The 21095-nt window shown below is 35.1% G+C and overlaps 1 protein-coding gene across 1 annotated transcript; it reads right to left on the bottom strand.

Annotated features, from left to right (window-relative positions):
- Nucleotides 1–14544: 14544 nt before the first annotated feature.
- LOC139875593 (uncharacterized) lies at nt 14545–15339 on the bottom strand. The gene has a single exon (XM_071862919.1). The coding sequence runs from the start codon at nt 15337–15339 to the stop codon at nt 14545–14547; it is 795 nt and encodes a 264-aa protein (XP_071719020.1).
- Nucleotides 15340–21095: the final 5756 nt, after the last annotated feature.

The raw sequence follows: 21095 nt of genomic DNA, 5'->3' as shown, positions 1-21095 counted from the left end.
ATCTCGTCCTTATTTAAGTATGCGACAGCGGAAGCTCTTAATAATCACCTGAGAATAAACATGCTTAAAACGTCAACAAAAATGTTGGTGAGTTATAGGTTTAACCTATATATATCAAATCATAATAATAGACCACAAGATTTCATATTTCAATACACATCCCATACATAGAGATAAAAATCATTCATATGGTGAAAACCTGGTAATCGACATTAACAAGATGCATATATAAGAATATCCCCATCATTCCGGGACACCCTTCGGATATGATATAAATTTCGAAGTACTAAAGCATCCGGTACTTTGGATGGGGTTTGTTAGGCCCAATAGATCTATCTTTAGGATTCGCGTCAATTAGGGTGTCTGTTCCCTAATTCTTAGATTACCAGACTTAATAAAAAGGGGCATATTCGATTTCGATAATTCAACCATAGAATGTAGTTTCACGTACTTGTGTCTATTTTGTAAATCATTTATAAAACCTGCATGTATTCTCATCCCAAAAATATTAGATTTTAAAAGTGGGACTATAACTCACTTTCACAGATTTTTACTTCGTCGAGAAGTAAGACTTGGCCACTGGTTGATTCACGAACCTATAACAATATATACATATATATCAAAGTATGTTCAAAATATATTTACAACACTTTTAATATATTTTGATGTTTTAAGTTTATTAAGTCAGCTGTCCTCGTTAGTAACCTACAACTAGTTGTCCAAAGTTAGATGTACAGAAATAAATCGATAAATATTATCTTGAATCAATCCACGACCTAGTGTATACGTATCTCAGTATTGATCACAACTCAAACTATATATATTTTGGAATCAACCTCAACCCTGTATAGCTAACTCCAACATTCACATATAGAGTGTCTATGGTTGTTCCGAAATATATATAGATGTGTCGACATGATAGGTCGAAACATTGTATACGTGTCTATGGTATCTCAAGATTACATAATATACAATACAAGTTGATTAAGTTTTGGTTGGAATAGATTTGTTACCAATTTTCACGTAGCTAAAATGAGAAAAATTATCCAATCTTGTTTTACCCATAACTTCTTCATTTTAAATCCGTTTTGAGTGAATCAAATTGCTATGGTTTCATATTGAACTCTATTTTATGAATCTAAACAGAAAAAGTATAGGTTTATAGTCGGAAAAATAAGTTACAAGTCGTTTTTGTAAAGGTAGTCATTTCAGTCGAAAGAACGACGTCTAGATGACCATTTTAGAAAACATACTTCCACTTTGAGTTTAACCATAATTTTTGGATATAGTTTCATGTTCATAATAAAAATCATTTTCTCAGAATAAGAACTTTTAAATCAAAGTTTATCATAGTTTTTAATTAACTAACCCAGAACAGCCCGCGGTGTTACTACGACGGCGTAAATCCGGTTTTACGGTGTTTTTCGTGTTTCCAGGTTTTAAATCATTAAGTTAGCATATCATATAGATATAGAACATGTGTTTAGTTGATTTTAAAAGTCAAGTTAGAAGGATTAACTTTTGTTTGCGAACAAGTTTAGAATTAACTAAACTATGTTCTAGTGATTACAAGTTTAAACCTTCGAATAAGATAGCTTTATATGTATGAATCGAATGATGTTATGAACATCATTACTACCTTAAGTTCCTTGGATAAACCTACTGGAAAAGAGAAAAATGGATCTAGCTTCAACGGATCCTTGGATGGCTCGAAGTTCTTGAAGCAGAATCATGACACGAAAACAAGTTCAAGTAAGATCATCACTTGAAATAAGATTGTTATAGTTATAGAAATTGAACCAAAGTTTGAATATGATTATTACCTTGTATTAGAATGATAACCTACTGTAAGAAACAAAGATTTCTTGAGGTTGGATGATCACCTTACAAGATTGGAAGTGAGCTAGCAAACTTGAAAGTATTCTTGATTTTATGAAACTAGAACTTTTGAAATTTATGAAGAACACTTAGAACTTGAAGATAGAACTTGAGAGAGATCAATTAGATGAAGAAAATTGAAGAATGAAAGTGTTTTTAGGTGTTTTTGGTCGTTGGTGTATGGATTAGATATAAAGGATATGTAATTTTGTTTTCATGTAAATAAGTCATGAATGATTACTCATATTTTTGTAATTTTATGAGATATTTCATGCTAGTTGCCAAATGATGGTTCCCACATGTGTTAGGTGACTCACATGGGCTGCTAAGAGCTGATCATTGGAGTGTATATACCAATAGTACATACATCTAAAAGCTGTGTATTGTACGAGTACGAATACGGGTGCATACGAGTAGAATTGTTGATGAAACTGAACGAGGATGTAATTGTAAGCATTTTTGTTAAGTAGAAGTATTTTGATAAGTGTCTTGAAGTCTTTCAAAAGTGTATGAATACATATTAAAACACTACATGTATATACATTTTAACTGAGTCGTTAAGTCATCGTTAGTCGTTACATGTAAATGTTGTTTTGAAACCTTTAGGTTAACGATCTTGTTGAATGTTGTTAACCCATTGTTTATTATAACAAATGAGATGTTAAATTATTATATTATCATGATATTATGATATATAATATATCTTAGTATGATGTATATACAGTTAAATGTCGTTACAACGATAATCGTTACATATATGTCTCGTTTCGAAATCATTAAGTTAGTAGCCTTATTTTTACATATGTATTTCATTGTTAATACACTTAATAATATATTTACTTATCATTTAACATAATTAATCAAGTGTATCAATATCTTAATATGATTCATATGTACCTAGTAAGACGTTGTTATAACGATAATCGTTATATATATCGTTTTCGAGTTTCTTAAATTAATAGTCTCATTTTTATGTATATAACTCATTGTTAAAATACCTAATGAGATACATACTTATAATAAAAACATGTTAACTATATATATAACCATATATATGTCATCGTATAGTTTTTACAAGTTTTAACGTTCGTGAATCACCGGTCAACTTGGGTGGTCAATTGTCTATATGAAACATATTTCAATTAATCAAGTCTTAACAAGTTTGATTGCTTAACATGTTGGAAACATTTAATCATGTAAATATCAATCTCAATTAATATATATAAACATGGAAAAGTTCGGGTCACTACAGTACCTACCCGTTAAATAAATTTCGTCCCGAAATTTTAAGCTGTTGAAGGTGTTGACGAATCTTCTGGAAATAGATGCGGGTATTTCTTCTTCATCTGATCTTCACGCTCCCAGGTGAACTCAGGTCCTCTACGAGCATTCCATCGAACCTTAACAATTGGTATCTTATTTTGCTTAAGTCTTTTAACCTCACGATCCATTATTTCGACGGGTTCTTCGATGAATTGAAGTTTTTCGTTGATTTGGATTTCATCTAACGGAATAGTGAGATCTTCTTTAGCAAAACATTTCTTAAAATTCGAGACGTGGAAAGTGTTATGTACAGCCGCGAGTTGTTGAGGTAACTCAAGTCGGTAAGCTACTGGTCCGACACGATCAATAATCTTGAATGGTCCAATATACCTTGGATTTAATTTCCCTCGTTTACCAAATCGAACAACGCCTTTCCAAGGTGCAACTTTAAGCATGACCATCTCTCCAATTTCAAATTCTATATCTTTTCTTTTAATGTCAGCGTAGCTCTTTTGTCGACTTTGGGCGGTTTTCAACCGTTGTTGAATTTGGATGATCTTCTCGGTAGTTTCTTGTATAATCTCCGGACCCGTAATCTGTCTATCCCCCACTTCACTCCAACAAATCGGAGACCTGCACTTTCTACCATAAAGTGCTTCAAACGGCGCCATCTCAATGCTTGAATGGTAGCTGTTGTTGTAGGAAAATTCTGCTAACGGTAGATGTCGATCCCAACTGTTTCCGAAATCAATAACACATGCTCGTAGCATGTCTTCAAGCGTTTGTATCGTCCTTTTGCTCTGCCCATCAGTTTGTGGATGATAGGCAGTACTCATGTCTAGACGAGTTCCTAATGCTTGCTGTAATGTCTGCCAGAATCTTGAAATAAATCTGCCATCCCTATCAGAGATAATAGAGATTGGTATTCCATGTCTGGATATGACTTCCTTCAAATACAGTCGTGCTAACTTCTCCATCTTGTCATCTTCTCTTATTGGCAGGAAGTGTGCTGATTTGGTGAGACGATCAACTATTACCCAAATAGTATCAAAACCACTTGCAGTCCTTGGCAATTTAGTGATGAAATCCATGGTAATGTTTTCCCATTTCCATTCTGGGATTTCGGGTTGTTGAAGTAGACCTGATGGTTTCTGATGCTCAGCTTTGACCTTAGAACACGTCAAACATTCTCCTACGTATTTAGCAACATCGGCTTTCATACCCGGCCACCAAAAATATTTCCTGAGATCCTTGTACATCTTCCCCGTTCCAGGATGTATTGAGTATCTGGTTTTATGAGCTTCTCTAAGTACCATTTCTCTCATATCTCCAAATTTTGGTACCCAAATCCTTTCAGCCCTATACCGGGTTCCATCTTCCCGAATATTAACATGCTTCTCCGATCCTTTGAGTATTTCATCCTTTAAATTTCCCTCTTTTAAAACTCCTTGTTGCGCCTCCTTTATTTGAGTAGTAAGGTTATTATGAATCATTATATTCATAGATTTTACTCGAATGGGTTCTCTGTCCTTCCTGCTCAAGGCATCGGCTACCACATTTGCCTTCCCCGGGTGGTAACGAATCTCAAAGTCGTAATCATTCAACAATTCAATCCACCTACGCTGCCTCATATTCAGTTGTTTCTGATTAAATATGTGTTGAAGACTTTTGTGGTCGGTATATATAATACTTTTGACCCCATATAAGTAGTGCCTCCAAGTCTTTAATGCAAAAACAACCGCGCCTAATTCCAAATCATGCGTCGTATAATTTTGTTCGTGAATCTTCAATTGTCTAGACGCATAAGCAATCACCTTCGTTCGTTGCATTAATACACAACCGAGACCTTGCTTTGATGTGTCACAATAAATCACAAAATCATCATTCCCTTCAGGCAATGACAATATAGGTGCCGTAGTTAGCTTTTTCTTCAATAACTGAAACGCTTTCTCTTGTTCATCATTCCATTCAAATTTCTTCCCTTTATGCGTTAATGCAGTCAAGGGTTTTGCTATTCTGGAAAAGTCTTGGATGAACCTTCTGTAGTAACCAGCTAGTCCTAAAAACTGGCGTATGTGTTTCGGAGTTTTCGGGGTTTCCCACTTTTCAACAGTTTCTATCTTTGCCGGATCCACCTTAATACCTTCTTTGTTCACTATGTGACCGAGGAATTGAACTTCTTCCAACCAAAATGCACACTTTGAAAACTTAGCGTACAATTCTTCTTTCCTCAATACTTCTAACACCTTTCTCAAATGTTCACCGTGTTCTTGGTCATTCTTTGAGTAAATAAGTATGTCATCAATGAAAACAATGACAAACTTGTCAAGGTATGGTCCACACACTCGGTTCATAAGGTCCATGAACACAGCTGGTGCATTAGTTAAACCAAACGGCATGACCATAAACTCGTAATGACCGTAACGTGTTCTGAAAGCAGTCTTTGGAATATCATCTTCTTTCACCCGCATTTGATGGTACCCGGAACGTAAGTCAATCTTTGAATAAACAGACGAGCCTTGTAGTTGATCAAATAAGTCGTCGATTCTCGGTAGTGGGTAGCGGTTCTTGATGGTAAGTTTATTCAACTCTCGGTAGTCGATACACAACCTGAATGTACCATCTTTCTTCTTGACAAACAAAACAGGAGCTCCCCATGGTGATGTGCTTGGTCGAATGAAACCATGCTCTAAAAGTTCTTGTAATTGGCTTTGTAGTTCTTTCATCTCGCTGGGTGCGAGTCTGTAAGGAGCACGAGCTATTGGTGCAGCTCCTGGTACAAGATCTATTTGAAATTCAACGGATCGATGTGGGGGTAATCCCGGTAATTCTTTCGGAAATACATCGGGAAATTCTTTTGCAATGGGAACATCATTGATGCTCTTTTCTTCAGTTTGTACTTTCTCGACGTGTGCTAGAACAGCATAGCAACCTTTTCTTATTAGTTTTTGTGCCTTCAAATTACTAATAAGATGTAGCTTCGTGTTGCCCTTTTCTCCGTACACCATTAAGGGTTTTCCTTTTTATCGTATAATGCGAATTGCATTTTTGTAACAGACGATCTCCGCTTTCACTTCTTTCAACCAGTCCATACCGATTATCACATCAAAACTCCCTAACTCTACTGGTATCAAATCAATCTTAAATGTTTCGCTAACCAGTTTAATTTCTCGATTCCGACATATATTATCTGCTGAAATTAATTTACCATTTGCTAATTCGAGTAAAAATTTACTATCCAAAGGCGTCAATGGACAACTTAATTTAGCACAAAAATCTCTACTCATATAGCTTCTATCCGCACCCGAATCAAATAAAACGTAAGCAGATTTATTGTCAATAAGAAACGTACCCGTAACAAGCTCCGGGTCTTCCTGTGCCTCTGCCGCATTAATATTGAAAACTCTTCCGCGGCCTTGTCCATTCGTGTTCTCCTGGTTCGGGCAATTTCTAATAATGTGGCCCGGTTTTCCACATTTATAACAAACTACATTGGCATAACTTGCTCCGACACTACTTGCTCCGCCATTACTCGTTCCGACACCATTTGTTCCTTTCGTTCTATTAACCCCTGGTCCGTAGACCTCACACTTCGCCGCGCTATGACCATTTCTTTTACACTTGTTGCAAAATTTGGTGCAGAACCCCGAGTGATACTTTTCACACCTTTGGCATAGCTGCTTCTGATTGTTGTTGTTGTTGCGGTTATTATTGTTGTTGGGTTGATTGTTGTAGTTGCTGTTGTTGTTGTTGTTGTTGTTGTTGTTATTGTTGGGCCGTTTGTTGTAGTTGCGATTGATGTTGCGATTGTTGGGATAATTGTTGCGATTATTGTTGTAATTGCTGTTGTTGTTGTATTGGTGATTCTTATCACCGTTTTCCTCCCACTTTCTTTTGACTTGCTTCACATTGGCCTCTTCAGCAGTCTGTTCTTTAATTCTTTCTTCAATCTGGTTCACTAGTTTGTGAGCCATTCTACATGCCTGTTGTATAGAGGCGGGCTCGTGTGAACTTATATCTTCTTGGATTCTTTCCGGTAATCCTTTCACAAATGCGTCGATCTTCTCTTCCTCATCTTCGAATGCTCCCGGACACAATAGGCACAATTCTGTGAATCGTCTTTCGTACGTGGTAATATCAAATCCTTGGGTTCGTAACCCTCTAAGTTCTGTCTTGTGCTTATTGACCTCGGTTCTGGGACGGTACTTCTCGTTCATCAAGTGCTTGAATGCTGACCACGGTAGTGCGTACGCATCGTCTTGTCCCACTTGCTCTAGATAGGTATTCCACCATGTTAACGCAGAACCTGTGAAGGTATGCGTAGCGTACTTCACTTTGTCCTCTTCAGTACACTTACTTATGGCAAACACCGATTCGACCTTCTCGGTCCACCGTTTCAATCCGATCGGTCCTTCGGTTCCATCAAATTCCAAAGGTTTGCAGGCAGTGAATTCTTTGTAGGTGCATCCTACACGATTTCCTGTACTGCTAGATCCAAGGTTATTGTTGGTATGTAGCGCAGCCTGTACTGCGGCTATGTTTGAAGCTAGAAAAGTACGGAATTCCTCTTCATTCATATTCACGGTGTGTCGAGTAGTCGGTGCCATTTCCTTCAAAATAGTCAAATGGAACAAGTTAATCATACAGAATATTAAGAGTAGTTAATAGTATTTCGTAGCATAATATGAACTCATTTATAAAAGCTTTTTCTTCATATTAGCGTTTTATAAGTTTAAATTCGGGTAGTACCTACCCGTTAAGTCCATACTTAGTAGCTAATATACAATTCAACTACTACAATTCTATATGAAAAACTGATTATAATAATATTTCGCGTTCAAACTTTTATACAATATTTTACAAACTTACAATACCGCTTATTTTACATAAAGCATGAAATATAGCACACAATAACTTTGATACAAGATAGTTGTGAAGATAATTCTAGCTAGTACACAAGTCGTTCAGCAAAGGCAATAAAGACACGTAATTCATACGTCCAGAAACAAGTCATGCATTCTGGTTTTACTAGGACTACTTCCCATCCTTGGTCTTGTGCAACATAACCGTTATGGCCGTTGATAAGACAGCGTGTTGTAACGTCTTCAAAGGGACGAGGGTTACGTAATGTCCAACAGTCCCGTAATAATCTAAAAACCTCATTTCTTACCCCAATTACCGACTCCGTCACTTGTGGAAACGTTTTGTTTAATAGTTGTAGCCCGATGTTCTTGTTCTCACTTTGGTGAGAAGCGAACATTACTAATCCGTAAGCATAACATGCTTCTTTATGTTGCATGTTAGCCGCTTTTTCTAAATCACGAAGTCCAATATTCGGATATATTGAGTCAAAATAATTTCTTAACCCGTTGCGTAAAATAGCATTTGGGTTCCCCGCAATATATGCGTCAAAGTAAACACATCGTAACTTATGGGTTTCCCAATGTGATATCCCCCATCTTTCAAACGAAAGTCTCTTATAAACCAAGACATTCTTGGAACATTCTTCGAATGTCTTACAAACTGATCTCGCCTTAAATAGTTGTGCCGAGGAATTCTGGCCGACTCTAGACAATATTTCATCAATCATGTCTTCGGGTAGGTCTCTTAAAATATTGGGTTGTCTATCCATTTTGTGTTTTTAAACTGTAAAATAGACAAGAGTTAGATTCATAAAAAAATACTTATTAATACAAGCAATTTTTACATATATCATAAAGCATAAGAACGCTATATTACATATATTACACCACACGAATACAACTATCTTATTCCGACTCGCTCGTTTCTTTTTCTTCGGTTTTGGTTCGTTTTGCCAAGTTTCTAGGGATATATGATGTTCCCCTAATACGAGCCGTCGTTGTCCACATTGGTTTAGAAAAACCTGGTGGTTTAGAGGTTCCCGGGTCATTGTTACAACTTAAGAACTTCGGGGGTTGACGATACATATAAAGTTCATCGGGGTTGGAATTAGATTTCTCTATTTTTATGCCCTTTCCCTTATTATTTTCTTTTGCCTTTTTAAATTCAGTTGGGGTAATTTCTATAACATCATTGGAATTCTCGTCGGAATCCGATTCATCGGAGAATTGGTAATCCTCCCAATATTTTGCTTCCTTGGCGGAAACACCATTGACCATAATTAACCTTGGTCGGTTGGTTGAGGATTCTCTTTTACTTAACCGGTTTATTATTTCCCCCACCGGTTCCGATTCTTCTTCCGGTTCCGATTCTTCGTCCGGTTCCGATTCTTCTTCCGGTTCCGACTCTTCTTCCGGTTCCTCTTCGGGAACTTGTGAATCAGTCCATGAATCATTCCAATTTACATTTGACTCTTCATTATTATTAAGTGAGTCAATGGGACTTGTTCTAGAGGTAGACATCTATCACATAATATCAAACACGTTAAGAGATTAATATATCACATAATATTCATATGTTAAAAATATATAGTTTCCAACAAAAATGTTAAGCAATCATTTTTAAAGAAAACACGGTCGAAGTCCAGAATCACTAATGCATCCTAACAAACTCGATAAGACACACTAATGCAAATTTTCTGGTTCTCTAAGACCAACGCTCGGATACCAACTGAAATGTCCCGTTCTTATTGATTAAAAACGTTCCATATTAATTGATTTCGTTGCGAGGTTTTGACCTCTATATGAGATGTTTTTCAAAGAGTGCATTCATTTTTAAAACAAACCATAACCTTTATTTCATAGATAAAGGTTTTAAAAAGCTTTACGTAGATTATCAAATAATGATAATCTAAAATATCCTGTTTACACACGACCATTACATAATGGTTTACAATACAAATATGTTACAACAAAATAAGTTTCTTGAATGCAGTTTTTACACAATATCATACAAGTATGGACTCCAAATCTCGTCCTTATTTAAGTATGCGACAGCGGAAGCTCTTAATAATCACCTGAGAATAAACATGCTTAAAACGTCAACAAAAATGTTGGTGAGTTATAGGTTTAACCTATATATATCAAATCATAATAATAGACCACAAGATTTCATATTTCAATACACATCCCATACATAGAGATAAAAATCATTCATATGGTGAAAACCTGGTAATCGACATTAACAAGATGCATATATAAGAATATCCCCATCATTCCGGGACACCCTTCGGATATGATATAAATTTCGAAGTACTAAAGCATCCGGTACTTTGGATGGGGTTTGTTAGGCCCAATAGATCTATCTTTAGGATTCGCGTCAATTAGGGTGTCTGTTCCCTAATTCTTAGATTACCAGACTTAATAAAAAGGGGCATATTCGATTTCGATAATTCAACCATAGAATGTAGTTTCACGTACTTGTGTCTATTTTGTAAATCATTTATAAAACCTGCATGTATTCTCATCCCAAAAATATTAGATTTTAAAAGTGGGACTATAACTCACTTTCACAGATTTTTACTTCGTCGGGAAGTAAGACTTGGCCACTGGTTGATTCACGAACCTATAACAATATATACATATATATCAAAGTATGTTCAAAATATATTTACAACACTTTTAATATATTTTGATGTTTTAAGTTTATTAAGTCAGCTGTCCTCGTTAGTAACCTACAACTAGTTGTCCACAGTTAGATGTACAGAAATAAATCGATAAATATTATCTTGAATCAATCCACGACCTAGTGTATACGTATCTCAGTATTGATCACAACTCAAACTATATATATTTTGGAATCAACCTCAACCCTGTATAGCTAACTCCAACATTCACATATAGAGTGTCTATGGTTGTTCCGAAATATATATAGATGTGTCGACATGATAGGTCGAAAAATTGTATACGTGTCTATGGTATCTCAAGATTACATAATATACAATACAAGTTGATTAAGTTTTAGTTGGAATAGATTTGTTACCAATTTTCACGTAGCTAAAATGAGAAAAATTATCCAATCTTGTTTTACCCATAACTTCTTCATTTTAAATCCGTTTTGAGTGAATCAAATTGCTATGGTTTCATATTGAACTCTATTTTATGAATCTAAACAGAAAAAGTATAGGTTTATAGTCGGAAAAATAAGTTACAAGTCGTTTTTGTAAAGGTAGTCATTTCAGTCGAAAGAACGACGTCTAGATGACCATTTTAGAAAACATACTTCCACTTTGAGTTTAACCATAATTTTTGGATATAGTTTCATGTTCATAATAAAAATCATTTTCTCAGAATAAGAACTTTTAAATCAAAGTTTATCATAGTTTTTAATTAACTAACCCAGAACAGCCCGCGGTGTTACTACGACGGCGTAAATCCGGTTTTACGGTGTTTTTCGTGTTTCCAGGTTTTAAATCATTAAGTTAGCATATCATATAGATATAGAACATGTGTTTAGTTGATTTTAAAAGTCAAGTTAGAAGGATTACCTTTTGTTTGCGAACAAGTTTAGAATTAACTAAACTATATTCTAGTGATTACAAGTTTAAACCTTCGAATAAGATAGCTTTATATGTATGAATCGAATGATGTTATGAACATCATTACTACCTTAAGTTCCTTGGATAAACCTACTGGAAAAGAGAAAAATGGATCTAGCTTCAACGGATCCTTGGATGGCTCGAAGTTCTTGAAGCAGAATCATGACACGAAAACAAGTTCAAGTAAGATCATCACTTGAAATAAGATTGTTATAGTTATAGAAATTGAACCAAAGTTTGAATATGATTATTACCTTGTATTAGAATGATAACCTACTGTAAGAAACAAAGATTTCTTGAGGTTGGATGATCACCTTACAAGATTGGAAGTGAGCTAGCAAACTTGAAAGTATTCTTGATTTTATGAAACTAGAACTTTTGAAATTTATGAAGAACACTTAGAACTTGAAGATAGAACTTGAGAGAGATCAATTAGATGAAGAAAATTGAAGAATGAAAGTGTTTGTAGGTGTTTTTGGTCGTTGGTGTATGGATTAGATATAAAGGATATGTAATTTTGTTTTCATGTAAATAAGTCATGAATGATTACTCATATTTTTGTAATTTTATGAGATATTTCATGCTAGTTGCCAAATGATGGTTCCCACATGTGTTAGGTGACTCACATGGGCTGCTAAGAGCTGATCATTGGAGTGTATATACCAATAGTACATACATCTAAAAGCTGTGTATTGTACGAGTATGAATACGGGTGCATACGAGTAGAATTGTTGATGAAACTGAACGAGGATGTAATTGTAAGCATTTTTGTTAAGTAGAAGTATTTTGATAAGTGTCTTGAAGTCTTTCAAAAGTGTATGAATACATATTAAAACACTACATGTATATACATTTTAACTGAGTCATTAAGTCATCGTTAGTCGTTACATGTAAATGTTGTTTTGAAACCTTTAGGTTAACGATCTTGTTGAATGTTGTTAACCCATTGTTTATTATAACAAATGAGATGTTAAATTATTATATTATCATGATATTATGATATATAATATATCTTAGTATGATGTATATACAGTTAAATGTCGTTACAACGATAATCGTTACATATATGTCTCGTTTCGAAATCATTAAGTTAGTAGCCTTATTTTTACATATGTATTTCATTGTTAATACACTTAATAATATATTTACTTATAATTTAACATAATTAATCAAGTGTATCAATATCTTAATATGATTCATATGTACCTAGTAAGACGTTGTTATAACGATAATCGTTATATATATCGTTTTCGAGTTTCTTAAATTAATAGTCTCATTTTTATGTATATAACTCATTGTTAAAATACCTAATGAGATACATACTTATAATAAAAACATGTTAACTATATGTATAACCATATATATGTCATCGTATAGTTTTTACAAGTTTTAACGTTCGTGAATCACCGGTCAACTTGGGTGGTCAATTGTCTATATGAAACATATTTCAATTAATCAAGTCTTAACAAGTTTGATTGCTTAACATGTTGGAAACATTTAATCATGTAAATATCAATCTCAATTAATATATATAAACATGGAAAAGTTCGGGTCACTACACAGTAGGCGCGAATCCTAAAGATAGATCTATTGGGCCTGACAAACCCCATCCTGACTATGGGATGCTTTAGTACTTCGAGGTTATTTTAAACACACCTGATCTGGTGTACTTCAGACGGTAAAACATGAACGTTAAGGCTTGTTACCGGGTGCCTACAGCTTATAGAATACTTTTATACATTTGCGAGTGTACATATATTTATAAACGGAAATCTTGTGGTCTATTAATATATTGAAATGATTGTTATGATAAACCTATGAACTCACCAACCTTTTGGTTGACACTTTCAAGCATGTTTATTCTCAGGTACGAATTAAGTCTTCCGCTGTGCATTTGCTCATTTTAAGGACATTACTTGGAGTCGATCATCGCAATGGGACCAAATGTTGATGACTTCGTCCAGGTGGATAAGGACGGGTCCTTTCATATTGCCACTACTAGGCCCAAAAAAGCTACCCGCCTAACATTATTTTGAAATATTTTAACTAATGATATAATATTTAGCCTTTCAAAATCAAATAGATTTCAAAGTTCGTTTTAACTCGTTTTTAAATAATAGTAGTTATTTTACCAAATAATGTTTTTAATATGAAAACTAAAGAGTTGCTTTATCGAGGAACACGAGTTAATCAAGTAAAGTATATTTTTGAAATTTAAACGAAAATGATTTCTAACTTTTGACTAACTCTTGTAAATGACACTTTTGTAAATCACTTTTACTAACAATTTCGGATACCGTTAAAAAGGAAAGGTTTCTCAAATCATAGTGGACCTCTTAACAGAGACTCATAATTATAATTCAATGTATCTAATAATTCAATCATTTGATATCATCTTTTAATTCCATTGATACCTATTAGAATATATTTTGAAATAAATACGTTTATATAAAGTATTATACGTCTAATACTTTGTTAATGTTTTCAAGTTATAATATATACACATATACATATATAATCATGTTCGTTCATATAATAGTTCGTGAATCATTGGAATTTGGTCGAGGTTAAATGAGTGTATGAATACAGTTTAAAATTCTTGAGATTCAACTTACAAATTTTGCTTATTGTGTCAGGAATATATAAAGATTAAAGTTTAAATTTGGTCGGAAATTTCCGGGTTGTCACATGTATAGCCCAGAGGAAAGGTGATGACCTGGTAACTGTGGTTGGGCCGTGTTGGGCTGTGGAGTAACAGGCCTATTATAATTCATTCGATGGGCCGAATTGGTGGGTGTTAAACTGAGATTATAAATGAATTGTCGTTGGGCTTCAATTATCTTTAATAAATAGGCTTGGGAATTACCATTATGTCGATGGTTGTGGACAGAAGGATGACCAGTGGCCACCGAATTATTTCCTGAAGTGACCCGGTTATTATTCACCTAAATAGAACTCTGGTGCAAAAACCTGCAATGTTCACCAAATCGACAATAACCCCGTAGGTAACCCCGATAAACCTGTTGAGAATTAGTGGAGGATGAAGGCGACCGAGAACTTCCAATAGGGATATGAGCAAGTAGGACAGTGGGGCTCGATGGCGTTGCGTTAGCAGTAGTGCGCACACGAGTTGTACGATTCGAACGCATCTCTTCCAAAGTAATCATTGATCGTACAGTTTCGAAGTTTGGGAACGGATTGTTGTGTATAATAATATGAACCGCATGAGGAAATTTATCATTCAAGCCATTGATGGCGTAAGTGACAAGGTCTTCATCTTCAATGGTGGTGCCAAGGTTGGGTAGAAGAGAAGATAACGAATCTATCTTTCGAAAATATTCCTCTACCGTTTGAGTACCGATGTCGAGTGCTTTAAGTTCGGCGGTGAGTTCAACGGTTTTGGTGCGTTTGTTGTCTTGAAAAACTTTTGCCAAAAATGTCCATGCTTCATGTGCAGACTTAGGTTGTGAGTTTAGCACACGCTCTAATAATGGTTCAAAGATCGTGATAAAAATCCAGGAAAGAACGACGGAGTCAGCTTTTGACCATTCGGGGGTTGCACGTTCTTCACTTGTAGATGTGCTTTGGATGAACCGTAGCACATCAAACCCTGCGCAATGTGTAGTGAACATGGTGCTCCAATGGATGTAATTAAGTTTGGCAAGGTCAAGTTTGATAGGGATTAAGTGACTAATGGATGTCACCGTATAGATTTTATCGTATGTGGTAGTGGTAGTCATTGGAAATAGGCGATGAGAGGAAGAAGAAGCAGCAGAATGGGACAGCTGCTAATAGGGTTGAAGAAGGAGTTTGTTAAGATTTGGGAGAGTATTTTGGGAAGGCATCTGATACCATGTTAAATCCCATAAAATATGATCGTGATTGATACCGTAATACATGCCAAAATATATAAAGAGGAAACCTAGAGTTAATTAGGCTCGCAGGCCCATAACACAAATATATAAGGCACGCAGGCCCATTACACTAAAACATAAGTAAAGTATTCTGCTAACAAGGTGTACAGTATCATTTCCTAGTTTATCAATATCTCTATTAATTTAATCTTACGGTTTATCACCTCAACCATCTAATGATAACGTAGTTGAAACATTAATTTAGGATCACAACATATCTCATTACCATCTTGATTTTAAGTTTCTAAAAAAATTTATATCTATGGACACAATCGAACATGGAAAATGATTTTTTAACCTATTATTTTAACCTACTCATTCAACCTACCAAATCAAAAAATGCCATGTATATTAACCATTTCAATTAATCTGATCAGTTTTAACCTTTTAATATATTGACTAAACTACCCTTTTCTCATTTATAAAGTGAATGAATCAATAAAATCTGAATAAATTATGCCAAGTTTCTAACTTTTTTGGAAAGCTACTTCTACACATTTATAAAATCAAAAAAAGTCTACCGATTGCAAGAGTATTCTTCATTTCTTCTTACGGAGTATTTTATTTTCTTAGAAGAGTAAAAATATTTTATTAAAAATATTCATAAAAGTACAAAAATGCATTCTTAAATTACATACAAGAACATGGGTCAATTAGATGCCTGGGGTAGGGACTTAAACCCCATTCCCAATTAGATACCTTCCTGTGTGGGAATGGGGTTTAAGTCCCTACCCCAGGCATCTAATTGACCCATGTTCTTGTATGTAATTTCAGAATGCATTTTTGTACTTTTATGAATATTTTTAATAAAATATTTTTACGCTTCTAAGAAAATAAAATACTCCGTAAGAAGAAATGAAGAATACTCTTGCAATCGGTAGACTTTTTTTGATTTTATAAATGTGAAGAAGCAGCTTTCCAAAAAATTTAGAAACTTGGCATAATTTATTCAGATTTTATTGATTCATTCACTTTATAAATGAGAAAAGGGTAGTTTAGTCAATATATTAAAAAGTTAAAACTGATCAAATTAATTGAAATGGTTAATACACATGGCATTTTTTGATTTGGTAGGTTAAATGTGTAGGTTAATTTAGTAGGTTAAAAAATCATTTTCCATCGAACATATAAAGATTAGCCGTGTTTTTTAAAAACTTTAAGTAACAGATTATAATGTGTGATTGTAATTCATGATTGATGTCATTGGTAATTCTAACGTGTTTTCTATTTTTTATTTAGTATCGCTATTTATGTACTTGAATTATATATATAAGGTTTGCAACGTACGGGCTCTAAAACCTAGTGCGTGTGTCTATATATATATATATATATATATATATATATATATATATATATATATATATATATATATATATATATATATATATATATATATATATATATATATATATATATATATATATATATATATATATATATATATATATATATATATATATATATAGACACATGCGAGATCTATAAATAAACTTAAATAGGGTGCAAGTGAGATAAGTAAATGTGAACCATAAAATATCATAAAACATCATTTAGCTTAAAAAACTGTAGGACTGATTAAACAGTATTAGTCGACCAAATCAATAATATCGAGTGCGAAAAACTCGATATTGAGTTTTATATCAAAAAAACCTTAAACAAACTTGATCTATTGATTAAACATGACTTGTAAACGTTATAGATCGACCTTGAAGAGTGCTAGACCTGTAGAGGATGATAAACACGGTAAGGGTTGTGTGAAGGTTCGTAACCTCACCAATGAACCCGAAACATATGTATTCTGAACTAGCCTTGGTGTTCAAGTGCAATTTGGGTTGAAATTGCAATTGTGGGTGTTTTGGTTTGCAAGCTTAAGTTGATTATAGCTTGATGTATGTATTAATTGCATAGGTGATTTGCATATCGGTTGCTTTAGAGCTTAGCTTGTTAGCTACTTCTAAGGACCGAGGTGAGTGGGATAATTATATGTATGTGTATATAATTTGCTTGCTTGTGTGTAAGATGTGGTTTAGCAAAATTCGAGCGTGAGAATTCACAAGAGTGTTCTCCCTGTACAGGATTCACTCAAGTTCGTGTGTTCGATACCACATCGTGTTTTATAGTGAAAATCGTGCATTTGTATCACCATAACATGTGTGTGACGGTTGGGTGTAGCCAATTACATTGGTCACTTTAGTTCGTGTGTTCGATACCACCAATGGGACTAGTCTTTCATCATGCATTCGTGTACACTAGCAATCGTTACGAGTATCGATGGTCGTTGCGAGTACCATTCCCGTGTTTGTGTGAATATAGATCCATATTGCTATGTGTTGTTAATGCTAACCGCATTATTTTTTTGTTTATCTAGCATGATGTATCGTGACAAGTTGTTAAATTGAGATGCTAGACTTGTATGCTTGGTTTGTGTATGTATGTGCAAGTAAGTGGGTGTTGGTACGATTTTCCGTGTAGTGGCTGTAAGGTACCAGTACAAGACAATAGCTGCTCAGCGTGTGGCGTATGATGTTGATTATTGTTTGCCCTCGAGAAATAATCTCTGCAGACCCGGAACATAGATGAGAGATCCGTGGGGTGGCCTCAATCAATCTGGGGATCAATGTTTAATTGATCAATCTAGCGTATTGCTGCTAAGCGGCAAATGTGGGTTTAGAGTGAGAAAGAACTGTGTGAGAGAGAAAGTGTACTTCTCTATGACTGAAGTTCAGATGCGAAATGTGGTGACCCAGGGGGTCAATTTATAGGCGCAGAATGTCCGAAATTCTCGGGATACACGTGTCAATTACTGAGTGGTTCTGTTACACGAAATATCCGGAAGGTCGGTGACCTGTGCTGATGTGGCTGCGTGCCATTCACGTGCTGAGTTAAAGGGCTTAAGCATAGAAGCTGCCTGCAGGGCTTACGCTTGACGCTGGACGGCCTGCTGAACGTTGGGCGGCAAATAATGAAAACTGCCAAATTTCGTTATCTTTTGTACTTTTTGATTCTTTTTTTCTGTATAAAAATGGTGTTTTTATACGTGTATCCTCTAGGATACACCATTAAGTCCCCCAGTTTAATGTCTTTATTTTTGCAAAAAAATAAAGTCATTAAACTAAAAATAAAAGATGCCTTTTTCCTCGAAGACACAAAACTGCTGTAGCCGTCTACTTTTCTGTTCTGACGTCACATTTCCAATTATGAAATTGCCCCCAAAATCTTTTTGATTTATTTTCAAAATTTAAATTGTTGCCCAATTAATCTGGTCTATACACTTGTCTCAATCTCATCCTTTGATTATCTATTTGCTTGACTATAAATAGCCCGTCCCCCTTTCCTTTTCTGAAAATTGATTATTTGCGTTGAAGATAACTGCAATTACTCATTTTAATGATTTGATAAGTGCAAGGTCAGTTATCACTCATCTTTTTCTTCTGTTTGTATTTCTTTTATTTTGCATGCTACCATGGCCGAATCCATCAGCACTTCTTCCCAAAGAGATAATCGCGATGTGAGTACTATTCCTTCAAGTATCACCGAGGCTGAAATAAACCAGCTATGCAGAGAACATAAAAACCTTAGATTGTTAAATCCTATTGTTCCCTCTTCCAGCGATAGGGCTAATAAACCTCCTGCGAAGATGATCACCCTTTATAAGCTTCAATTGACTATAGAAAATCTTCGTATACCCCTTTCTTCGTTTTTTCAAAAAATTCTTGCCCATTATGGAATAGGCCTTAGTCAAATTCATCCTTTAGGGTTACAAAAAATTATTATGTTTGAAATGTATTGTAATGCTGTGGAAGAAGTACCAAATGTAAATATTTTCCATGAATTGTTTAGAACACATTTAGTTAGCAAATGCTGGTATACATTTGACTGCAAGCCAAGTAAGGCTTTTACTGGAGCGAAAGAAACTTCTTTAAAAAACTGGAAAGACCCTTACTTTTTTGTTAATGAAAGGGTCATTAATGATGCTTGGGCCAGTGTTCGTGAATGGAGGAAAACAGAAATAGGAGTGAGTAAATCTATCACTTTATCTGAGGATGAGAAGGCAATAGTTGAAGATTGGAAAGCACTGAAGCTTCCTCAAAGGTCATATAGTGAATATGAAGCCATCCTAGTTCTATGTGGGATGAGTGAAAACGGGCGTATTGGATATGTGCCTGTGCTGCGTTGGGAAGGCCATGGTAGGTACTTTAATTGATATACTATGTCCATACTTTGCTATTATAAATCACACCCATTCTTATATATTTTTTATATGCTTGTATTCTGTGTTATTGCAGAAGGAGAGATGCAGGTTTACAGGAATTTTAAGAAAACCAATCTAGATCCCCTTGTTGTTTCTGAACGTCTCAAAACCCCTGCTGAAATTGAGGCTGATAAAGCCAAAGATGCTGACTTTGAGCAACAATTGAAGAGCCTAGAGCGGCCTGCTGAGGATGGAGATGGCAATGTTAGTCAGCCTTCTCCTGATGTTAAAATTATTGAAACCACTCCTGAACCGTCCAACACCAAAAAGGCTGATAAGAGCTCAAAACGTGCTGGGAAGCGCCCAGTGAGTGAAGCTACTGAGAAGCCAAAGAAGAGAAGTATATTTCATACTTATGTTGTTTGTTTGTTTTTTTTAACGTTCACAGTAGACTTTTGATGTTATGCTGTATAATTATTTATCTTTGTTCATCATAGAGTTGATTCTTCAAAAGGAGCATGATGATGAAACCACTACTGGTGGTAATATTACTGAATTTGCTGAGGTTGAAGAACATGATAATGATGATGACAATGATGAAGAAACTGATGAAGATGATACTTTTGAGACTCCTCCGTTCAATAATCTGCGTACCCCCAAAGGGACTGACACAACACAATCTTCAGCATCTACCCAACCACCATCCGTACTGCTGGGCAGTCTGCAGGCTTTTCTTAACGACCCTGTCAATTAATCTGACAGCTTTGCGGAGTTTTTGAAGGTAATCCTTATAAAATTTATGGTCTAGTGACACTATTTCACTGGTAATTGTCTTCTTATCATAACTATATGTATCCAATGCAGGCAAACATGATTACTGATCTGTCTTCCTCTCTGTCCACCATGTCTTATAAACAAAGCTGTCAATCTACTGCTGCAGCTTTGGTACTTTTGAATCAACATGTGATTCATGATCTTAAGATGCAGAAAGCCTAAGAAACTATCATTGCCAATGCTGTGCATAATGCTACTAAGGTAAAGAGGCTTGAAATTGATCTACAAGATGCCAATTTGAAATTGAAAACCGCAGTGGATGCAGCAAAGAAGAAGGATGAAATGTTGCAGTTGGTAGAAACAAAATGTGTTACAGAGAGGGTAGAGAAGGAAAATTTCATGGAGGAGAAGGTTAGCTGCTGAAGGAGAATGAGGAATTGAAGAAAATGCTAGTGGACAAGAATCGACTGGTAGAAGAAAACATTGCTGCTGCTGCCAATGCTAAGAAAAATTTTGTGGATTTAAAGGCTGGTCTCCCTGCCCTTGTGTAAAGGGTGTTAAGTTCTCCTCTTGTTGGTCAAACTTTCAAATAGATATCTGGTGACATCTACAGAAA

Source organism: Rutidosis leptorrhynchoides, chromosome 11 (assembly GCF_046630445.1).
Source record: "Rutidosis leptorrhynchoides isolate AG116_Rl617_1_P2 chromosome 11, CSIRO_AGI_Rlap_v1, whole genome shotgun sequence".
Classification (NCBI taxonomy): domain Eukaryota; kingdom Viridiplantae; phylum Streptophyta; class Magnoliopsida; order Asterales; family Asteraceae; genus Rutidosis; species Rutidosis leptorrhynchoides.
The sequence above is the reverse complement of the archived record's forward strand: the minus strand, read 5'-3'. Positions and strand labels throughout refer to the sequence as shown.